The sequence below is a fragment of the Ptiloglossa arizonensis genome, chromosome 1, assembly GCF_051014685.1.
Source record: "Ptiloglossa arizonensis isolate GNS036 chromosome 1, iyPtiAriz1_principal, whole genome shotgun sequence".
NCBI classification, from domain to species: domain Eukaryota; kingdom Metazoa; phylum Arthropoda; class Insecta; order Hymenoptera; family Colletidae; genus Ptiloglossa; species Ptiloglossa arizonensis.
In genome coordinates this window covers 35,585,769-35,601,673 of record NC_135048.1, presented here as the reverse complement: position 1 = coordinate 35,601,673, position 15,905 = coordinate 35,585,769, and the positions used below count along the sequence as shown (strand labels likewise).

Sequence of the window (15,905 nt, the reverse complement as noted above, 5' to 3'; positions counted from 1 at the left end):
TATTTTATTAATTCTAAATTTACGTGAGATTCTTCGATCTCATTTTTATTTAATCTCCGGTTAACGTACTGACTCGCGAAACAGTTTTATCTAAAGATTGATGATTGAATGAAATCGTAATTCTAATTATACAAGAATTGTTTTTTCGTTTCTTGCCGACATACGTGCTACTGACAAAAATTTGAACGGACTGGAGAAAAAACAATGTCAAGTAGAAGCCCGTGCTCCTGTACTTGGAGGACTGTAGTTCGCTCAGAAACATGGGATTGATTATTTAACGGTAGGAGGGTGTGCAACTTATCGCTCCCATTGCAAAATGGGTCGTCGACGCAATGCAGTACATCGTTACACATACAGATACACACATTCAACGAAATCTTGAAAATCGAAGAATCCCACTATGAACGCCATCTTTGGTTGCGTTCGAGAACATTACAGTCACGGTCCTAAAATTTTATTGCACATATAAACTAACCCTGTAATTCTTCTTCATAGATCTATAGATCAGTCATTAAGGTTAACGAACTATTTGCAAAGACATTTAAGTCGAGACTACTGCACATTCAGTCGCATTCCCATGCCATCGTAATATTTGATAGTAAGTTGTAAACTACGTAGAATGTAATATTCATTGAACAAATTGCAATATAATGGGTAAAAATTTTCGGGTAAAAATGTATTTCGCGAGCTTTTTAGCTCCGTACAAGGATCCTGACATTTTATTTTTCATTAAACAGGTAAGGAAATGAAAAATTTTCCCGACAAAAGAAAATATACCTTACGATCCGTGTTACACATATACATACGTACGTATGTGTGTATGCATTCTCCGATCAATTTTAATTTCATCGTCGTATCGTTAAAGAAAAAAAAAGAAAAAATGATAACGATAGACGAATTTTTTAAAATCAATATACATCGTCAGAGACGCCGAGACAGAATATCTATTAGCCATAATGGACGAAAAAATACATACATATAAGAGTTCGTGAAATAGCAGACTCGCGACAAAGAACGTAAAGGAGATATCAACAGGCACGATGTGCCAGGGAGAGTCGTGGATAAAGCGGACAAGAACATCGTGTCCGTCGTCGGTAGCGAAAAGGATCGTGAAGGGTCGCGTTTAGTCGCGTCTATACAGCTTAAGGTAGTAGCTGACGGTGGTTTTCGGGGTGGGAGGATGAACGGTGCTGTCGCGAAGAAGCAGGGCGGATGGCGCGGGGCCGGGTGCGGCGGGGTGCACGGGCATGAATCGTGGAGCGGGCGGATGGACGGACGGACGCAAACGCTGAAATCAGCTCGGGCGATCGATGCGATAAATGGATGCGTGCGATTGGTAGCCGGGAAAATCGATGATGAACAGGGGGGCACCCTACCTAGCCGCGAAAGCGAGCGAGCACGGCTGCACCGCCGGAGAGGATGGAGCAAAGACCGAAATATCGATTTTTAGGCCCCTACGCGGCGGTTCGATGCTCATATCTGCCCCGTGTCCCGTATCCGCGCGAAGCGCCTTTCAAAACACCAACGACGCGTGCGAGACACACCGTGGTGACGCGGATCTCGTCGGAGAATTATCGTGCAATTAAATACGTGAGGGTACGCCGGAGTGACGCGCGTTTACGAAGTACTGGCTGATGTCGTCAGGTAACCGTGCTGACAACGTTACGACGCGGTTAAAAATGAAAAAGCTTCGCCGTCAGATTCCTTTCTCTCTCTCTTGACGTTCGTGCGAGCAGCGGTAATATCATGCAACCTGAACGGGAGACAATCAATGATCCTCAACGCGGAAACGATCTAAGATCGCTGCATTTCGAAGTGCGTCAACGGTGTTACGCGTTTCGCTCGAAGATTTCGTCTGTCTGAAAATGTTGTGTGCACTGTCTATCGTCGAACGAACGTCGGGATCGTAGCGAGGGTGTGAATCGGGGTAGCGAAGAGTGCGCGTAATTATTTAATTTATCATTGACCTGGTGGTATTCGGGGTTGTTTAAACGTTTTGTTTAAATCGATCCGATCTATACTGTGGTTAATGGAAAACGAAATCTTCTATCAGTGTTGTTTCTTATGCCTCGTTTATTATTGTTACTGTAAAATTAACAAACAACGAAGGGATTATAAAAAAATGTACAAGCTGTGGAAAAAAATCGGTTGACGCTACCGACTGAATTTAATGGAGAAGGAAATTCATAACTAAAATGTTATCGAAACTGTGCATTCGTCAACGAAATAACAAATCGTATAGATGTAATGCCTAATTACAGTGAAACGACAATTATTTGTTTACTATTAATTATCGTGAACAGCTTTAAAAGAAACAATTACGTATACATACAATTTTTCAAATATAATAAATTAGTCGCGTGTTGACGAGAATACTGTTTTTTTTCTCTTTTCACTGTTAATATTTATTAGACATTACTTTATAATGATGTTTTATTCGTCGTAGAGTACAACAATTATATATAAATACAAACGAGACACGACCGATGCAACAGGCTTAATAATATAGCAAGAAAATCTATGTAGAAACAAGTATACTGTTCCCTTGGTAAATATTAACGTGTTCTTTTCTTTCATATGGTGCAGAAAAAATGGCCATCGCTGCTTCGGAGAATTATCAACTTAAGTGGCACAGCTATGGCGCGCATTTGCACAGCTCTGTCGCGACGTTACTGCACTCAGAATCCTTCGCAGATGTCTTATTAGCAACGTCCTGCGGCCGACACGTGGCGGCTCATCGATTTGTCCTTGCCGCTTGCTCATCTTACCTCAGTCACATTTTTCAAACATGTCATTTCGGAGCAAATACGAACGCTCCGATCATTGTGGTTCGTGTACATATATACAATACTATATGTATTAATCTTTCGAAGATCATTTAACGTTATTACCGTCGAACAAGTACTGTACTATGATAACCATAATTCAAAATTATATTCCAGGTACTACCAACAGAAATCGGATATCGCACCCTGAAAATCCTGATACAGTACATGTACAGTGGAGAAGCTACCGTGACGAACGATCAGCTGGAGGGTGTATTGAAAGCCGGTGACATACTACGTGTTCGTGGCTTATGGAGATCCAATACCGGAAGTAAAAAAGAAAATATACAATCGAACAACCAGAAAGTCGATCGGGATAAACGAGAGCAACCGCCACTAACCGGTCAAATACAAAAGATCAAGTTGGTCCAACCGTCAACGGAAAAGGTCGTTGAAAATGTACAACAGACTACCCCGACACAAAACAACGTTCAACCTCAGAAACCTACCTCAGAGAGAAAGAGTATCGAGAAAATCGAAGAGAAGGTCAGCGAGCCAGAAACTAAAAAAGTATTGGAGGAAAATAAGAATAACGAACATAACAAAAATAAGGAGAACCTGGAAGCCAACGGAAAGAAAAGAAAAACAACCGTTAACAGCGATGTAGAATCTAACAAATCTAAAAGCGAGGACGGTGAAAATGTAAGATGATTCTCGAATGGTATAGGTCAAATGGAATAAAACTTTTCATTGCTTTTTACGTATTTTAGGCGGAGTTGAATCTGGAGCTTTTAGTAAAAGATGAACCAATCTGGGAGGAGACTATTGATCCCTCGGAATCACTGACGATAGACCATGAGATTGATATCAAACCGGTATGTAATACTCCAAAGACGTTTGTTTCATAAAAAGAAAATATATAATACAGAAGTACGTTTTTCATAGGAAATCGTACATAGTGCAGACGAAGAAGAAGAATACACACCATTGACATGCGACATGTGTAGTCAAACGTTTAATCGGCCATCTGATTGGGTGAGGCACATTGAATTTACACACGCTGATATGACTGAAAATCGAAGGAAAAAAAGGAAGGTAAGTGTATAAAACATATTATCAAAGATTTCGAATATTAAATGATATTAACGTTTGGTTGTTTTATAGGGCGATGTGGACGACGATAGCAAAGATTTTCCACCCTTGAAATGTGATCTCTGTGGTAATATGTACTCGACACCTCAAGAATGGGTACGTCATATACAAACGGAACACACGGAAGAGCAATTAGCCTTAATGAACAACTCAGCACCACCTAAGCCAAAAAGAGTTCACAGTCATCAAAAATTGTGCAACATTTGTCAAAAAGAATTTCCAAGTCACGCATCAATGGTAATTCATCAAAGAACACATACAGGGGAGAAGCCTTTTCTCTGTTCCTATTGTAAAAAGGGCTTTAATGTAAAAAGTAATTTGCTAAGGCATCTAAGGACATTGCACGACAAGTATGTACATCCCAGCTTATATGGGAGTAATGGTAACACGAATGCTTAAACCCTTATAATTTTCGAATGTACATGTTCTTTTTCTTGTTAGTATCTCATTTGCAAAGTAAACGTCACGCACTACTTTAGATACTTGCGAAATCATGCTAACAAACTGAAGGAATAACATATGCATTGATAATTCTGCATAAGCATGTCAAATTGGTCCAAAGAATTAGATATTATCAAAGTGCGCGTGGCATCTTCTTTGAAAATGAGCAAGCATTAAAAGCTAAATAAGTTTTCTTAAAAATTAAACAAATAATTTAAAGTATTTTTTTTGCGCATTAAATTCAGAAATCGTATGCATTTATCTCGATACGTACTTGACATTTTATTATGTCCTTGTAATAATAATTGTTTTACTTTTAAATTTGGAACTATTTCGTTAAAAACACAAAAGCAATATCAGGGCTTTAAAACCAAAGAGGCTGATTACTATTGCCAAAGTGTGTTGTTTTGTTGCGACTTTAATTAATTTTTTGAATATAGAACAAAATATAAAAAACATTTATTTTAATTAGAGGTTTGATTTAAACATGTATGAATAAGAATGACGATATACAGGTCTTCGCAGTATGCGCGTGTAAAATAATTCATAGTATAAATCAACATCTATTGATTAATATTTAATTATTTAGTGACTATACGAGATCCAAATTGTGTAAGATTTAACTGTATACTTCTAGGCTATTCCATCCATGGTAGCCCTCTTATTCCCTCAGCTCGTAAGCTAATTATGTATTTTTATATTAAACTAGCTTATACACAAAAGGTATAAGAAATAAGATACTTAAAATAAGTAAAAAATTTGAACTTTAATTAGGCTAGGACATAAGGATAACACATAATTCAAAAATTTATCAAATGTTTTGGAAATATATTGAGTTCTTCTTAAATATAAAAAAACGCAATATTATCAAAATATTGTCACAGTTTATGAAACGGTAACAATATAAATCTTACAAGAATGACACCACATTACCATGTTAATCATGATTGTGTCGCTCTACTATGAATCTTAGTGTCAATTCTACGTTGCGCTAACACTGTGACGAGCCAAATGACTTTTAAATGTAAAATTTAAATATATTACCTTCAAAGTATTTTTAATTATCCTTAATTGTTCCTTAACAATGAATATCAAAATATATCTTCTCTTTCATAACGCTAGCGCTTTCATTCTGTTATTGAATAAAATTTTGAAAATATTTAATCCCTGATACAGTGATAAATACAAGAACAATAGAATCATGGTATTTATATGAAGTTAATTGATGTTATGTTACACTGGATTAATGACCTTATGGCTTATATATTGAAGTAAGTCAGCAAGATGCTTAATTTTCTTCGTCATCGTCAATTTTCGGTGCTAAGTAATATCTAATATGACCAATATCTCCAATTTTGTATTCACATACTAAGGGCACATCGTTGGACATGGATAGCTGTACTTGTGCACAAAGAGGACCAGCCTTTATAAAACAGCTTAGATAACGACATGAAAATGTTAATTTTACTGGTTCTTGCATATTGACAACTACAGCTTCATCCTCATTATCCGCATCTGCTGTTTGTGCTAACTTAATAGTGGCTAAAAGGAAACATATTTTATATAAGTAACAATAACAATATTATAATAATGTTAACTGTATAGATATATTTTTACATTTTGCAATATGAAGTTTTCATATTTCATAATTCATTTGCATTTGAATGAGTATCGTTAAATGTGAACATAAATACATGCATGACCTTGTCTTGATAGCAACACAATGTCAAACAAGTAAATACTTTAACATGACTTAACTTCAATCAGTTCATGTGTAACTTTTGTGCTTGCAGAATCTTGATTGGAAGATGTTAAAGAGAGGAAAAATATATATAAATGAGGTAAATATACTGGAACACTGAAAAGAATGCTATTAGATGGAATTCATATTTAGTGATCAAAATAAAAAAGTTCTTTTGCTATTGGTCAGAAATTTGTTGATAACTAATAGCATTAATAAAAATCCATTTTATGGGGGAAAAAAAAACAAATTTTTCTCACATCATGAAAATCACTCATGGCATTCTTTATAGCTTCTTGCAATATATGTATTATTTAACATATTATAATGTGAATTATTTAATCATAACATAATTTTAGTTTCTTTATCATATTCATTTACTCAGTATAAGAAACTGTTATACCTTGTCCATAATCTCCTGAAGCGCTGAACTTTATACCCTCCTTAGAACATGCAAATGTTATTGATTCTCCAAACTGGCTTAAATCTCTACAGATACGTGAAAATTCTTGAGATGGCATTTTTACAACACATGAATATGAAGTGTCCTATAACAGTCAACAAATCACAAGAATATTAGTATAATAAAATACATTTCCTACTTTGTAAATAAATAATGTAGCAATATATAAAAATATAATCTTACAGGAATACCAAGGTGTTCTTGATCCATATTTATAAGTTTCATTTCATACTCGGCTAGTTTTTCTTTGTTTGGAGATTCAAATATAAATACAATATTTTCTGGATTATCCAATGCTCGCAAAGTCACTGTATCTTCTGAGCCAGCACATCGTAGAATTTTAGACATACTGAAAAACAGTTTTTTCATTTAATATTAAAGACAGATGTAACTTTATCTTATTATCGTTTTTATAACAGAAAAAATGTAAAAGCATTACAAGTATTTCATCCTCGTATTTGTTTTTTATTTTGTCATCAGAGAATACGTAACCTTCAAAACTTTATATTAAATCTTACCATGCGATACTCATACCCATCGACAAATTCCTATCGCACCTATATTTGTCAAAACCATCACTTCTCAGATTGAGAGAAACCAAAGAGACATGAGCATTGTCCATAGCTTGAACTTGGATACCAGAATCGGAACATTCGAAAGTAGCCTCAGTTAAAAGATCCTTTATTGCATCTAATACCTTCTTCAAAATCGCACTTTGTACCAAACGTGCCTCGAACATCTTTTCGATTTACTTACTTCGACTATCAGTTCGTACAAGCTAGTCGAATACCACAAGTATCGCCACTTGAAACAATTGTCGAGACCGGTAACGTTACCCGCGTTTTCTTACCGCCAAGATATCAGGAAGTAGATGGCATTTACACACACCGGAAATACATTCAATTTTCAAGTCAAATAATACTGAACATTTTATAGCTAATACGATTTAAAATTTGTTCACTTGGTTTGATCCTATTCATAACAGTAAAACACCTTTGAATATAATACAAATCCCAATTTGTTAATTTATTTGACATAAAAAACATTTTTTCCAATGTATCATATGGTTGTGACATATATCAAAATCTTAATAGTTGAAAACCTTGATTTGGAAATGTACATTGTAAATGTCAGGATTGCAATGTAAATACATTAGGAAGAACGAGGATCAGAAAAATGTGACGTAATTATTAGCTTTTCGTTTCATATACTGAACGCGTGCTTTCGTATTAATGAATGTTTAAATGGAAATTAATACAAAATATTAAGCTCTTTGTAAATGAAGTTTTCATATATGGCATAATCATGCTTTCTGAAGTAATTGAGTAATAATAAAATAATTGAAATTAAATATACAAACTAAATAAATTCTAACTAAAAATAAAAAATAATTTTAATTATATTCACAATTGCTTACATAAAGAATTCTGTGTGAACGTACTTAAGCGTAAAAATTTATAGAATTAAAACATATGGGTATAAAAGTATTTAGACACGACTCAATCACTAACATCGTACTTAAATAAATGCAGTCTCACTCGTTACGGTTTAAAACTAGAAATATTTACAAATTATGTAGTAGTACTACACGCTCATTAAAAGTGTTAAAAACCGATATCACCAGCCATATTTTCCAATTCACTGAACATCTGATCGAGATGCTGAAATAAAAATCATTGCAAATTAGTTGTACTTCGAAAAAAAAAAATTCGTTTAATTTCTCGTAGATCATAAAACGTATTATACATACATCAGATGGTTCATTATCTTTTGTAATTTCTTTTTGCTTGTCATTAAATGATAATCTTCCGTTTTCATCCATGTCTTCTTCTTCTTCATCATCTTCATCTTCATAATCGTTTTCATTATCATCGTCATTGTCATCAGACTCGTCATCTTCTTCTTCTTCTTCATCGTCATCATCGTCATCGTCATCTATATCTTCATCAGACCGAATATTAGATGACACATCAATTTCTTCGTAATCTTCCGGTTCTTCCTTAATCTCCGTAAGCATTATCGTTTCGGCAACTGATTCTCTTTCAGTCGAACAAGGTGGAGGTGCTTCTGATGCTGAAGGTATTTGAGGTGGTTGGCCAGTCTAAAATGTTATTAATTTTAAGTATTTCTATTTGTCATAATCTTACTTAAAATTTGCAATATATGTATATAAAAGTATTACCCATGGTTGCTGCTGTTGTAACTGTGCAGACTTAGCTGACGCAATTGAAGTTGGTACAGAGGAAGATGAAGATTGCAAATTCGTGCTCTTTTCTTGAATCTGAGATATTTTACTCTGCGTTTTATTGGAATTATCTTGTAACCTCCTACTTTCTATGTTTATTTCTAGCTTTGATGAATTCTTATCGGCATGATTAACCTTCTGTTCCTTCTTTACTTGAGAATTACTATTTGGTTCTTCTTTAACTTTCTTAACATTTGGTTTAGGTTCTCCAGGAAGACAAGTATTACCACGTTGCCTTCTAAATCTAACAATAATACTTCTGGTATCCCACATTAAATCATGTGCTTGTTTATAAGCAGATATAGATTCGTCTACACTATTATACCTGATAAAAGCATAGCTGCAAAATAAAATTAATCAAATACATTGCAGAAATATATATAAAATTAATATAAAATATTTAATGTAAAAAATAAACTCACCGGGTATTTCTCATTTTCTGTGCATAACCTACATCTACCCGAGCAGCTGTTGGGAACTTACTTTTTACTTCATTAACATTAACAGATTCTGGTAAATTTCCTATATATAATGTATAAGGATCTATCTCCTCTGGCATTGGATTATCCTCGTCCCTTAAAGATTTTCTTTCAACTTTTAAATGGCCTACTCCAAAAGGGATTTTCTCCAACTCTTTTATAGCTTCATCAATATCAACACTTTCTGCCATTTGTATAAAACAGTATCTAGGACCACTAGGACTTTGAAAATGTATATTTTGTATACCAGGGTGAAACTCTCTAACAATATCTTTATTTAGATCAGGATCTGGAAATTTAATTATTAAACTTTGAGCTTTGACTGTTTTATTATATTCATTTTCAATTTTCAAAGCTCTTTCTGCATCCTCTCGATTCCATGGCCGACTAGGGTAACTTTGGGACATAGGTTTTCTTTGTTTATTCTTTTTCACTACAACTTCTTCCTAGAATAAGTAATAGTCCACATGGTATAATTAAATAACAGATAAAATTAGTATTATTGTACTTACCAAAACAATTTTAACATCCTGATCTGATGTTTCTTCGCTATGTCGATTTGTCAAAATCCCTGGGGGAATGGGAGGTAGAGCATGATTAGGAAGAGGAACAGGCATATGATTCAAAATTGCATCACTTGTAGATGTAGTATAATTGTTTCTTTGCCATTCTAGGCCAAGACTATTACTTAATGTTGCACCAAAATATGCTGCTTGCTCAAACTGACCCTGAGATTGTCCAAATCGAGCAAGCCTTCTATTTTTACGATGAAAGTTACTTCTTTGAATATATATATTGTTTCTATTGTGACTAAATCTTTCACGTCTCATATAATTACCTCTTAGAGGCATTTCTCTTTGAAATGAGTTTGTGGTCATATCACGTGGAGGTGGAGGTGGTAAAGGTGATGTTTGAGGTGTTATCCATTGCCATGGTGCAGAAGGATGTGTCCATGCTTGAATTGGTGTAACTTGAGAAGGCACTGGTCCAAATATATGTGGAGGTGGTGGAACTCCACTAGTTGGTGGAGGCATAGGAGGTAATGGTGGTTGTCCAGGTAAAGGTTGTGTGACAGTTGAAGGGGATGAAGAAGATGTTGTATAAGTAGGATATGAACCTTCATATCCAAAACTGACACACTCTTGCTTAACAAAAGATCGTTTTGTCTCCCCATTTTCTTCAGTTACCTGAAAAATAGAAAATTCTGAATTAAAAATTAGAAAATCTATTAAAATTTAAATTCCATTACAAAAAGTTATAATTTTACAATGTTATTTTAATATTATTAACACTGAAATTGTGTACCCCCCATATATTAATTACATACTGATATACTGTGCAACCGCTGTCAAACTAACCTTCCTTAAAAATAGCATTAACGGAATAAGTGTAAATTTATTACTATTATTGTTAATATTGTAAAACTATGGAAAATAGAAAAATAGATCATTACCGAACGTTTCATAATGTAGATAAAACTGTTGTTAATCTTTAGAAAATAGTTACTTCCATTAATTTATAATGTAAATACATCGTAGAAGTAATGCAACAAGGGTCGCCAGTGTAAGTAGAACTACTGATGTTACTGAGCATAACAGGGGTACCAATCCTTATTATTCATTTTTTCTACAAAAAGAAAAGAGAACTGACGTTATCAATCACAATTATTACAGAAATAAGTTATTTTGGTATTCTTGAATATATAAATGTATGTTTTATCAATAGAATATACACTTTAAAATATTTTTGTGATTGCAAATGGATAAATAACATGTTATACCCACGATACACTCATTGAATTGTTATAACTTATCATGAAGATGAAAAAGAAGAGTACATTAAAAATTCAGAATAAGAAAATAAATTAATATCGCTTACATATTTGAATTAATTTATCATCTTTTGAAATTTTTATAAGAAGAAATTTATGATTAAAGTACAATTTCTAATATTAAGGTCCCTATTTATACAACCCTAATTTATACTTATATGATATATATTTGCAAATTTTATAAGTATAATTTTTGCCCGCCTTTTTCTTTACTGTACAATATCATATTACTTTATAAACGTTTTATGTATTAAAAATAATATTATTTCATCATATAAAATTTGTTATATAATAGAGAACTGTAAACATATTTAAAACGAAATTATATTTTTATTATGATATACATTTGCGCTACTTTCCTCCGATGCTCTAAACAAAAGAGAATCAAAATAATAGGAACAAAACAATTGCATGTACATAAAAGTATATTCAAACGAAACAAAAGTAATTAGTATCATGATAACGGATAAAATGGTGTGCTATTTAAAAACAACATTCGCAACGCTAAAATAATTTCTGGTTGGTCTATCAACAAGAGGAAAAAGCAAAAAGAGATACAAGGATTATTTGTTTTTAAGACTACATATATTTCTTAATGGCTGTTTTTATGTTATTCCTGTTTTTTTAGTTATATCATAACATCGTTGTACATTAAAGATCATTGATTTTCGTCAACCTTTTGTTAAATTTTGTTACGGTAACTTCCCAGTGTGTGGACACAATTTTACGTTTCTATCTTAGGGAAAGGAAATTTCGGTGTAAAAATTTTGCCGACAGATGCCCTTGCTGTCAGTTCACTAAGTGAGCATATTGTCGTGTAGTCGGTGTGACATGGCTACGAGTAATACAGAAGAAATTGAGGTATTTTTTTTCTAACATAATTCCTGATGCTATGAATACCTTAAAATTAATGCAATACTTTGTTCAAATATATTTGCGGTTCAAATATCTGGGAATAATTTGCGTGGCCTTTCTTTGAAACAGCGTGGTCGGTTCGACACCCTTTACCCCTCCCATCTGTTCCCATGCATGGTGAAAACTGTCTAACGAGCTTAAAAAAGACATATTCTATTACTTCAATAGAATAATGTAATGCGTGCTGCGTGTTATAATCAATAATATTGCGATAAATTCAAGTAATAACATCTCATAAGTGCTATAAATGCCAAACTATTAAAAATTATTAGAAAGTGTATATATACACACACACACACACACACACACACACACACACGTGTGTACATGTACACACACACACACAATATGCGCGCATATGTGTATATAGATAATATGCTCAAGTTAAATAGAAAATTATAAATATCATTATTTGTAGGAAGTAGAACGAAAGGAGCAAGAAGTAGCACGAAAGGAGCAAGAAGTAGCAAATTTTGATGAATTCCCACCAGAGGTTTTAATTAAACATCCATTACAACATACATGGACCCTTTGGTATTATGAACCTGATAGGAATAAAACATGGGAAGAAAGTCAAAGAAATATTACAAGTTTCGATACAGCAGAAGATTTTTGGAGGTAAGTTTTACAGATTTTCATTTAGAATATAATAGAGACTTTTTATTAAAATTTATGTTCCATTGGCAGTTTATACAACCACATAAAGGCAGCATCAGACTTACGACAAGGTTGTGACTACAGCATGTTCAAAGAAGGAATCAGACCTATGTGGGAGGACGATGCTAATAAATCTGGTGGAAGGTGGCTTATAAGCTTAGAGAAGAAACAAAGAACTACGGATCTAGATCATTTTTGGTTAGAAATTCTTTTATGTATGATTGGCGAAGCCTTTAATGGATACTCTGATGAAGTTTGTGGAGCTGTAGTAAATGTGAGGCCCAAAGGAGATAAAATTGGTTTATGGACAACAAATGCCTATAGTGAAGATAGCGTCCTGGAAATTGGGTAAGTTACATATATTTATGTAACATATTTTCAGACAAAATGCATACTGCCCATCTAATTATTTAATTGTACTTTTTTTACAGGCGTAAATTAAGAGAAAGATTAAAAATCTCATCAAAAATCCCTGTAATATATCAAATACATAAAGATATTATGATCAAATTAGGAAGTCAAACAAAAAATGCCTATGTAATCTAAAAACTGTTGATGTTACATTAATGTCATCATTACTCATTAAAAAGTATCAAACCAGGTTGAACATATATTACTGGTGTGGATGTTATGCAAGACAAGTCAGGTTACCGCATCAAGTTAAATAAAAATTCAGTGTAAAATTTTTAAAACTACATCTTCATTGTAGCTAAGTATTTTTCTAGTGCAAGTCATTAAACGAAAACTAATAAAAAATATGTACTAAAGCAAATGTATATCATATTAATATAAAAATTTTGCATTAATGTAATATGTAATTTAGGATTAGATTATGAAAGATATGCACAGGCTGCTGTATTTTTCAAAAAATAACAGAAATCATACAATTATAAATAATTATTATTATTCAATTAAGTAATTTTCTTTACATATGCTTTTCTTTATGCGCATTTCACATCACTCATATAAACAACAAAGACTGCTATAAAGAACCTATAAAACTAAATTATTATTTTCAGTGAAGAAGTGATAAAGTACAGCAACCTACTTTACTTTAAAATAGTATAACATTATTTAATAATGTTCTCACGGTTGTTTGACAAATGGTTATATTTAAGTTTTTCTTAAAAATATATTAAAAAGATTAATTCTTGTTTCTGTATACCATTTTATTTTTAGTTTTCCTGAACTAAGTAGTAATATAAGTGTTGTTTGAAATAGAAATGTTTTATTTTTTAATAAATTTACAGAACTTATGTTCTATAACTAATTATTCAATTTTTTTGCGCAATATTAATTTTTCTGCAAGTTCTTTAAGATCTCTGCGCCTTGCCTTTTCTAAAGCATGTATTAAATTTAGTTTCCAATTGTCAGTATCATACTGGGATACATACAGCTTTAAAGCCTATAAAATTATCACATTATTATCCATATGTAAAGAATGTTGTTTAAAATACATCCATTATATCTTACTTCATAACTTTGTTCTTTCATATCATTAGGATGTTTATTTTGAATAATATCAATTTGATATTCAGGAATGCCTAAATATCTAACCGTATCTCTCCAAGAACGTCCAATTCTCTCACTGATTTGTGAAAACACTTAAAAGTAATATTTGTATGTATAAATTTTAAATACAACTAATAATATATACCATAAAAAAAATAAATCAATGTGTTACCTATTTGTTGGAGTATTGATTCTTGTTCAGAATAAATTCTAAAATTTGTTACGTTTTGTGGTTGTGATTGACATTTAGGTTCACTAGGCTGTACTTTTGGTTGTAATGTGCAATTTTCGGTTTTATTTGATACGTTTTTAGTATCATTATTCTCCAATTCTGTTAAAGATTGAGCAGAAACTATAATATCAATTTATATAACATGATTAAAAGTACCCGCATTAAATCAGTTCATATAAATATTTAATATTCAGTGATTAATGTTTAAGAAATATATAATACCTAATAGTAATAATAATAATTATGTAAAAAGCACTATATTTTATGCAATAAAAGCACAATGTACAACTTGTATTCAACTAAATAAATAAAGACTTACTATTTACATCTTGATACATATTAGAAAATAATGAATATTGCATGTATTTAAGATGAAATTTATAATCTTCTATATTGTTCTGTACATGAGAATTATGTAAAATATTTGAAATATAAACAAGTGGTTCTACATTATTATAATTAAGAACATCTCGTTTTTCTAGTATTTTCAATAATGTTCTTAAATCATTAATCTGGCTTAATTTACGTTCTGAATTTATACAATATGAATATTTTTCTTTAAGCACTTTTAATATTTTGTCATCAATGTACGATTGAGTAGTAGACAAAAACTGTTCACATAAATGGTTATATGACATTTCTACAGTCATGATGTTTTATGAGCACTAAATTCTTCTTCAAGGGATTCCCTCTTCTTTAAATGATATTTGACAATACTAACACTTTGATTACAATATTTCTATATATAATCTGAAAACAAAAACTGTTTTAACAGTTCTCAATACTTTGTTTGATGAAAAACTTGATAGTAGTGACCATAAAATACATTAAAGCTAGTTCATTTTGTTAATTATACCAAACCTAATTGCAATATTTGAAGAAGTAATGAATAAGATTTGAAAATCTTTTGTTATAAAATTGATAAATGTGTACCTATATTATATAATAATTTTCCATTAATAACAAAAACTTAAAACATTTTTCCAAGTTAGTTTAAAAATTCTTTTAAATAGATTATATATTTCATCGCTTCATGTAGTAGGCAATAAGTAATATTTCTATGATCACAGTATAAGAATAGTGATTGGAATGAACCGACTTCTTGATCTTCACCATAAAATTGGGGAAAAATACTTTAAGGTTTGTTTTTATGAATTTCACATAATATCTATTCAATATATAGAACTTCGTACAAACTCCAAATACATACAAAATAATAAAATTTATACAAATTACTGTTAATGTAGTTAGTATTTCTATATTTTATGTTATTGTAATATAATCTACATATTTTATACATAGACTCTGTGCAGAATTGAAATTGAGAGAGGCTATGTCTTAAGTAGATAAAATATAATATAATTTATACAAGTTATAATTTATATATATGGGCCATTTTAGAGGATGAGACAATAAAAATAAAGTGGTTATGGCTACACATAAATTCCAATAACAGTGTTTTGACTGACTGT

At 32.0% G+C, this 15,905-nt stretch overlaps 5 protein-coding genes across 14 annotated transcripts; 2 read left to right on the top strand and 3 right to left on the bottom strand.

Annotated features, from left to right (window-relative positions):
- The first annotated feature begins 1,393 nt into the window (after positions 1–1,393).
- LOC143148644 (uncharacterized) lies at positions 1,394–6,637 on the top strand. 7 transcript variants are annotated; one of them, XM_076315222.1, is made up of 6 exons: positions 1,394–1,644; positions 2,587–2,828; positions 2,943–3,467; positions 3,536–3,640; positions 3,711–3,860; positions 3,930–6,637. In XM_076315222.1, exons 1-6 carry the CDS (start codon positions 1,635–1,637, stop codon positions 4,314–4,316), a joined length of 1,419 nt encoding a protein of 472 aa, XP_076171337.1. In that variant the 5' UTR covers positions 1,394–1,634; the 3' UTR covers positions 4,317–6,637. The 7 variants fall into 7 exon arrangements, with proteins under 7 accessions (XP_076171337.1, XP_076171821.1, XP_076171505.1 ...); XM_076315706.1 differs by lacking the exon at positions 1,394–1,644 and adding an exon at positions 1,711–1,738; XM_076315390.1 differs by lacking the exon at positions 1,394–1,644 and adding an exon at positions 1,723–1,815.
- On the bottom strand, positions 5,166–7,394 carry Pcna (Proliferating cell nuclear antigen). 2 transcript variants are annotated; one of them, XM_076315915.1, is made up of 5 exons: positions 7,081–7,394; positions 6,746–6,911; positions 6,503–6,647; positions 5,610–5,900; positions 5,166–5,490 (listed from the first exon to the last, which is right to left on the bottom strand). In XM_076315915.1, exons 1-4 carry the CDS (start codon positions 7,299–7,301, stop codon positions 5,647–5,649), a joined length of 786 nt encoding a protein of 261 aa, XP_076172030.1. In that variant the 5' UTR covers positions 7,302–7,394; the 3' UTR covers positions 5,166–5,490; positions 5,610–5,646. The 2 variants fall into 2 exon arrangements, with proteins under 2 accessions (XP_076172030.1, XP_076171946.1); XM_076315831.1 differs by having other exon boundaries at positions 5,166–5,900.
- Positions 7,395–7,912: 518 nt separating this feature from the next.
- Positions 7,913–10,858, bottom strand: Pof (RNA binding domain-containing protein painting of fourth). 2 transcript variants are annotated; one of them, XM_076314980.1, is made up of 7 exons: positions 10,740–10,858; positions 10,125–10,473; positions 9,799–9,857; positions 9,230–9,732; positions 8,745–9,147; positions 8,313–8,663; positions 7,913–8,223 (listed from the first exon to the last, which is right to left on the bottom strand). In XM_076314980.1, exons 1-7 carry the CDS (start codon positions 10,749–10,751, stop codon positions 8,167–8,169), a joined length of 1,734 nt encoding a protein of 577 aa, XP_076171095.1. In that variant the 5' UTR covers positions 10,752–10,858; the 3' UTR covers positions 7,913–8,166. The 2 variants fall into 2 exon arrangements, with proteins under 2 accessions (XP_076171095.1, XP_076171023.1); XM_076314908.1 differs by having other exon boundaries at positions 7,914–8,223; positions 9,799–10,473.
- Positions 10,234–13,703, top strand: Eif4e4 (eukaryotic translation initiation factor 4E4). Of its 2 annotated transcripts, none has more exons than XM_076316262.1 (4): positions 10,234–10,343; positions 12,451–12,650; positions 12,720–13,037; positions 13,121–13,703. In XM_076316262.1, exons 1-4 carry the CDS (start codon positions 10,329–10,331, stop codon positions 13,233–13,235), a joined length of 648 nt encoding a protein of 215 aa, XP_076172377.1. In that variant the 5' UTR covers positions 10,234–10,328; the 3' UTR covers positions 13,236–13,703. The 2 variants fall into 2 exon arrangements, with proteins under 2 accessions (XP_076172377.1, XP_076172296.1); XM_076316181.1 differs by lacking the exon at positions 10,234–10,343 and adding an exon at positions 11,850–11,978.
- On the bottom strand, positions 13,616–15,262 carry Fadd (fas-associated death domain protein). Its single transcript, XM_076316050.1, has 4 exons — positions 14,753–15,262; positions 14,374–14,532; positions 14,163–14,293; positions 13,616–14,094 (listed from the first exon to the last, which is right to left on the bottom strand). The coding sequence occupies exons 1-4, from the start codon at positions 15,081–15,083 to the stop codon at positions 13,960–13,962; spliced, it is 756 nt and encodes a 251-aa protein (XP_076172165.1). The 5' UTR covers positions 15,084–15,262; the 3' UTR covers positions 13,616–13,959.
- Between the last annotated feature and the right edge of the window lie 643 nt (positions 15,263–15,905).

Excerpts from the sequence above, each read along its gene's own strand:
- Pcna (XM_076315831.1), bottom strand. The coding sequence starts at position 7,301 with ATGTTCGAGGCACGTTTGGTACAAAGTGCGATTTTGAAGAAGGTATTA. Across the intron at positions 6,648-6,745 it reads AAGAACACCTTGGTATTCCT|GACACTTCATATTCATGTGT; the intron begins GTAAGATTATAT and ends TGACTGTTATAG. Across the intron at positions 5,901-6,502 it reads TTCAGGAGATTATGGACAAG|CCACTATTAAGTTAGCACAA; the intron begins GTATAACAGTTT and ends GTTTCCTTTTAG.
- Fadd (XM_076316050.1), bottom strand. The coding sequence starts at position 15,083 with ATGACTGTAGAAATGTCATATAACCATTTATGTGAACAGTTTTTGTCT. Across the intron at positions 14,533-14,752 it reads TATGTATCAAGATGTAAATA|AATTGGAGAATAATGATACT; the intron begins GTAAGTCTTTAT and ends AATCTTTAACAG. Across the intron at positions 14,095-14,162 it reads TGAAAGAACAAAGTTATGAA|GCTTTAAAGCTGTATGTATC; the intron begins GTAAGATATAAT and ends ATAATTTTATAG.
- Eif4e4 (XM_076316181.1), top strand. The coding sequence starts at position 11,949 with ATGGCTACGAGTAATACAGAAGAAATTGAG. Across the intron at positions 12,651-12,719 it reads ACAGCAGAAGATTTTTGGAG|TTTATACAACCACATAAAGG; the intron begins GTAAGTTTTACA and ends TTCCATTGGCAG. Across the intron at positions 13,038-13,120 it reads GATAGCGTCCTGGAAATTGG|GCGTAAATTAAGAGAAAGAT; the intron begins GTAAGTTACATA and ends CTTTTTTTACAG.
- LOC143148644 (XM_076315222.1), top strand. Across the intron at positions 3,468-3,535 it reads AAAGCGAGGACGGTGAAAAT|GCGGAGTTGAATCTGGAGCT; the intron begins GTAAGATGATTC and ends TACGTATTTTAG. Across the intron at positions 3,861-3,929 it reads ATCGAAGGAAAAAAAGGAAG|GGCGATGTGGACGACGATAG; the intron begins GTAAGTGTATAA and ends GTTGTTTTATAG.
- Pof (XM_076314908.1), bottom strand. Across the intron at positions 9,148-9,229 it reads CAGAAAATGAGAAATACCCG|CTATGCTTTTATCAGGTATA; the intron begins GTGAGTTTATTT and ends TTTATTTTGCAG. Across the intron at positions 8,664-8,744 it reads TACAACAGCAGCAACCATGG|ACTGGCCAACCACCTCAAAT; the intron begins GTAATACTTTTA and ends ATAACATTTTAG.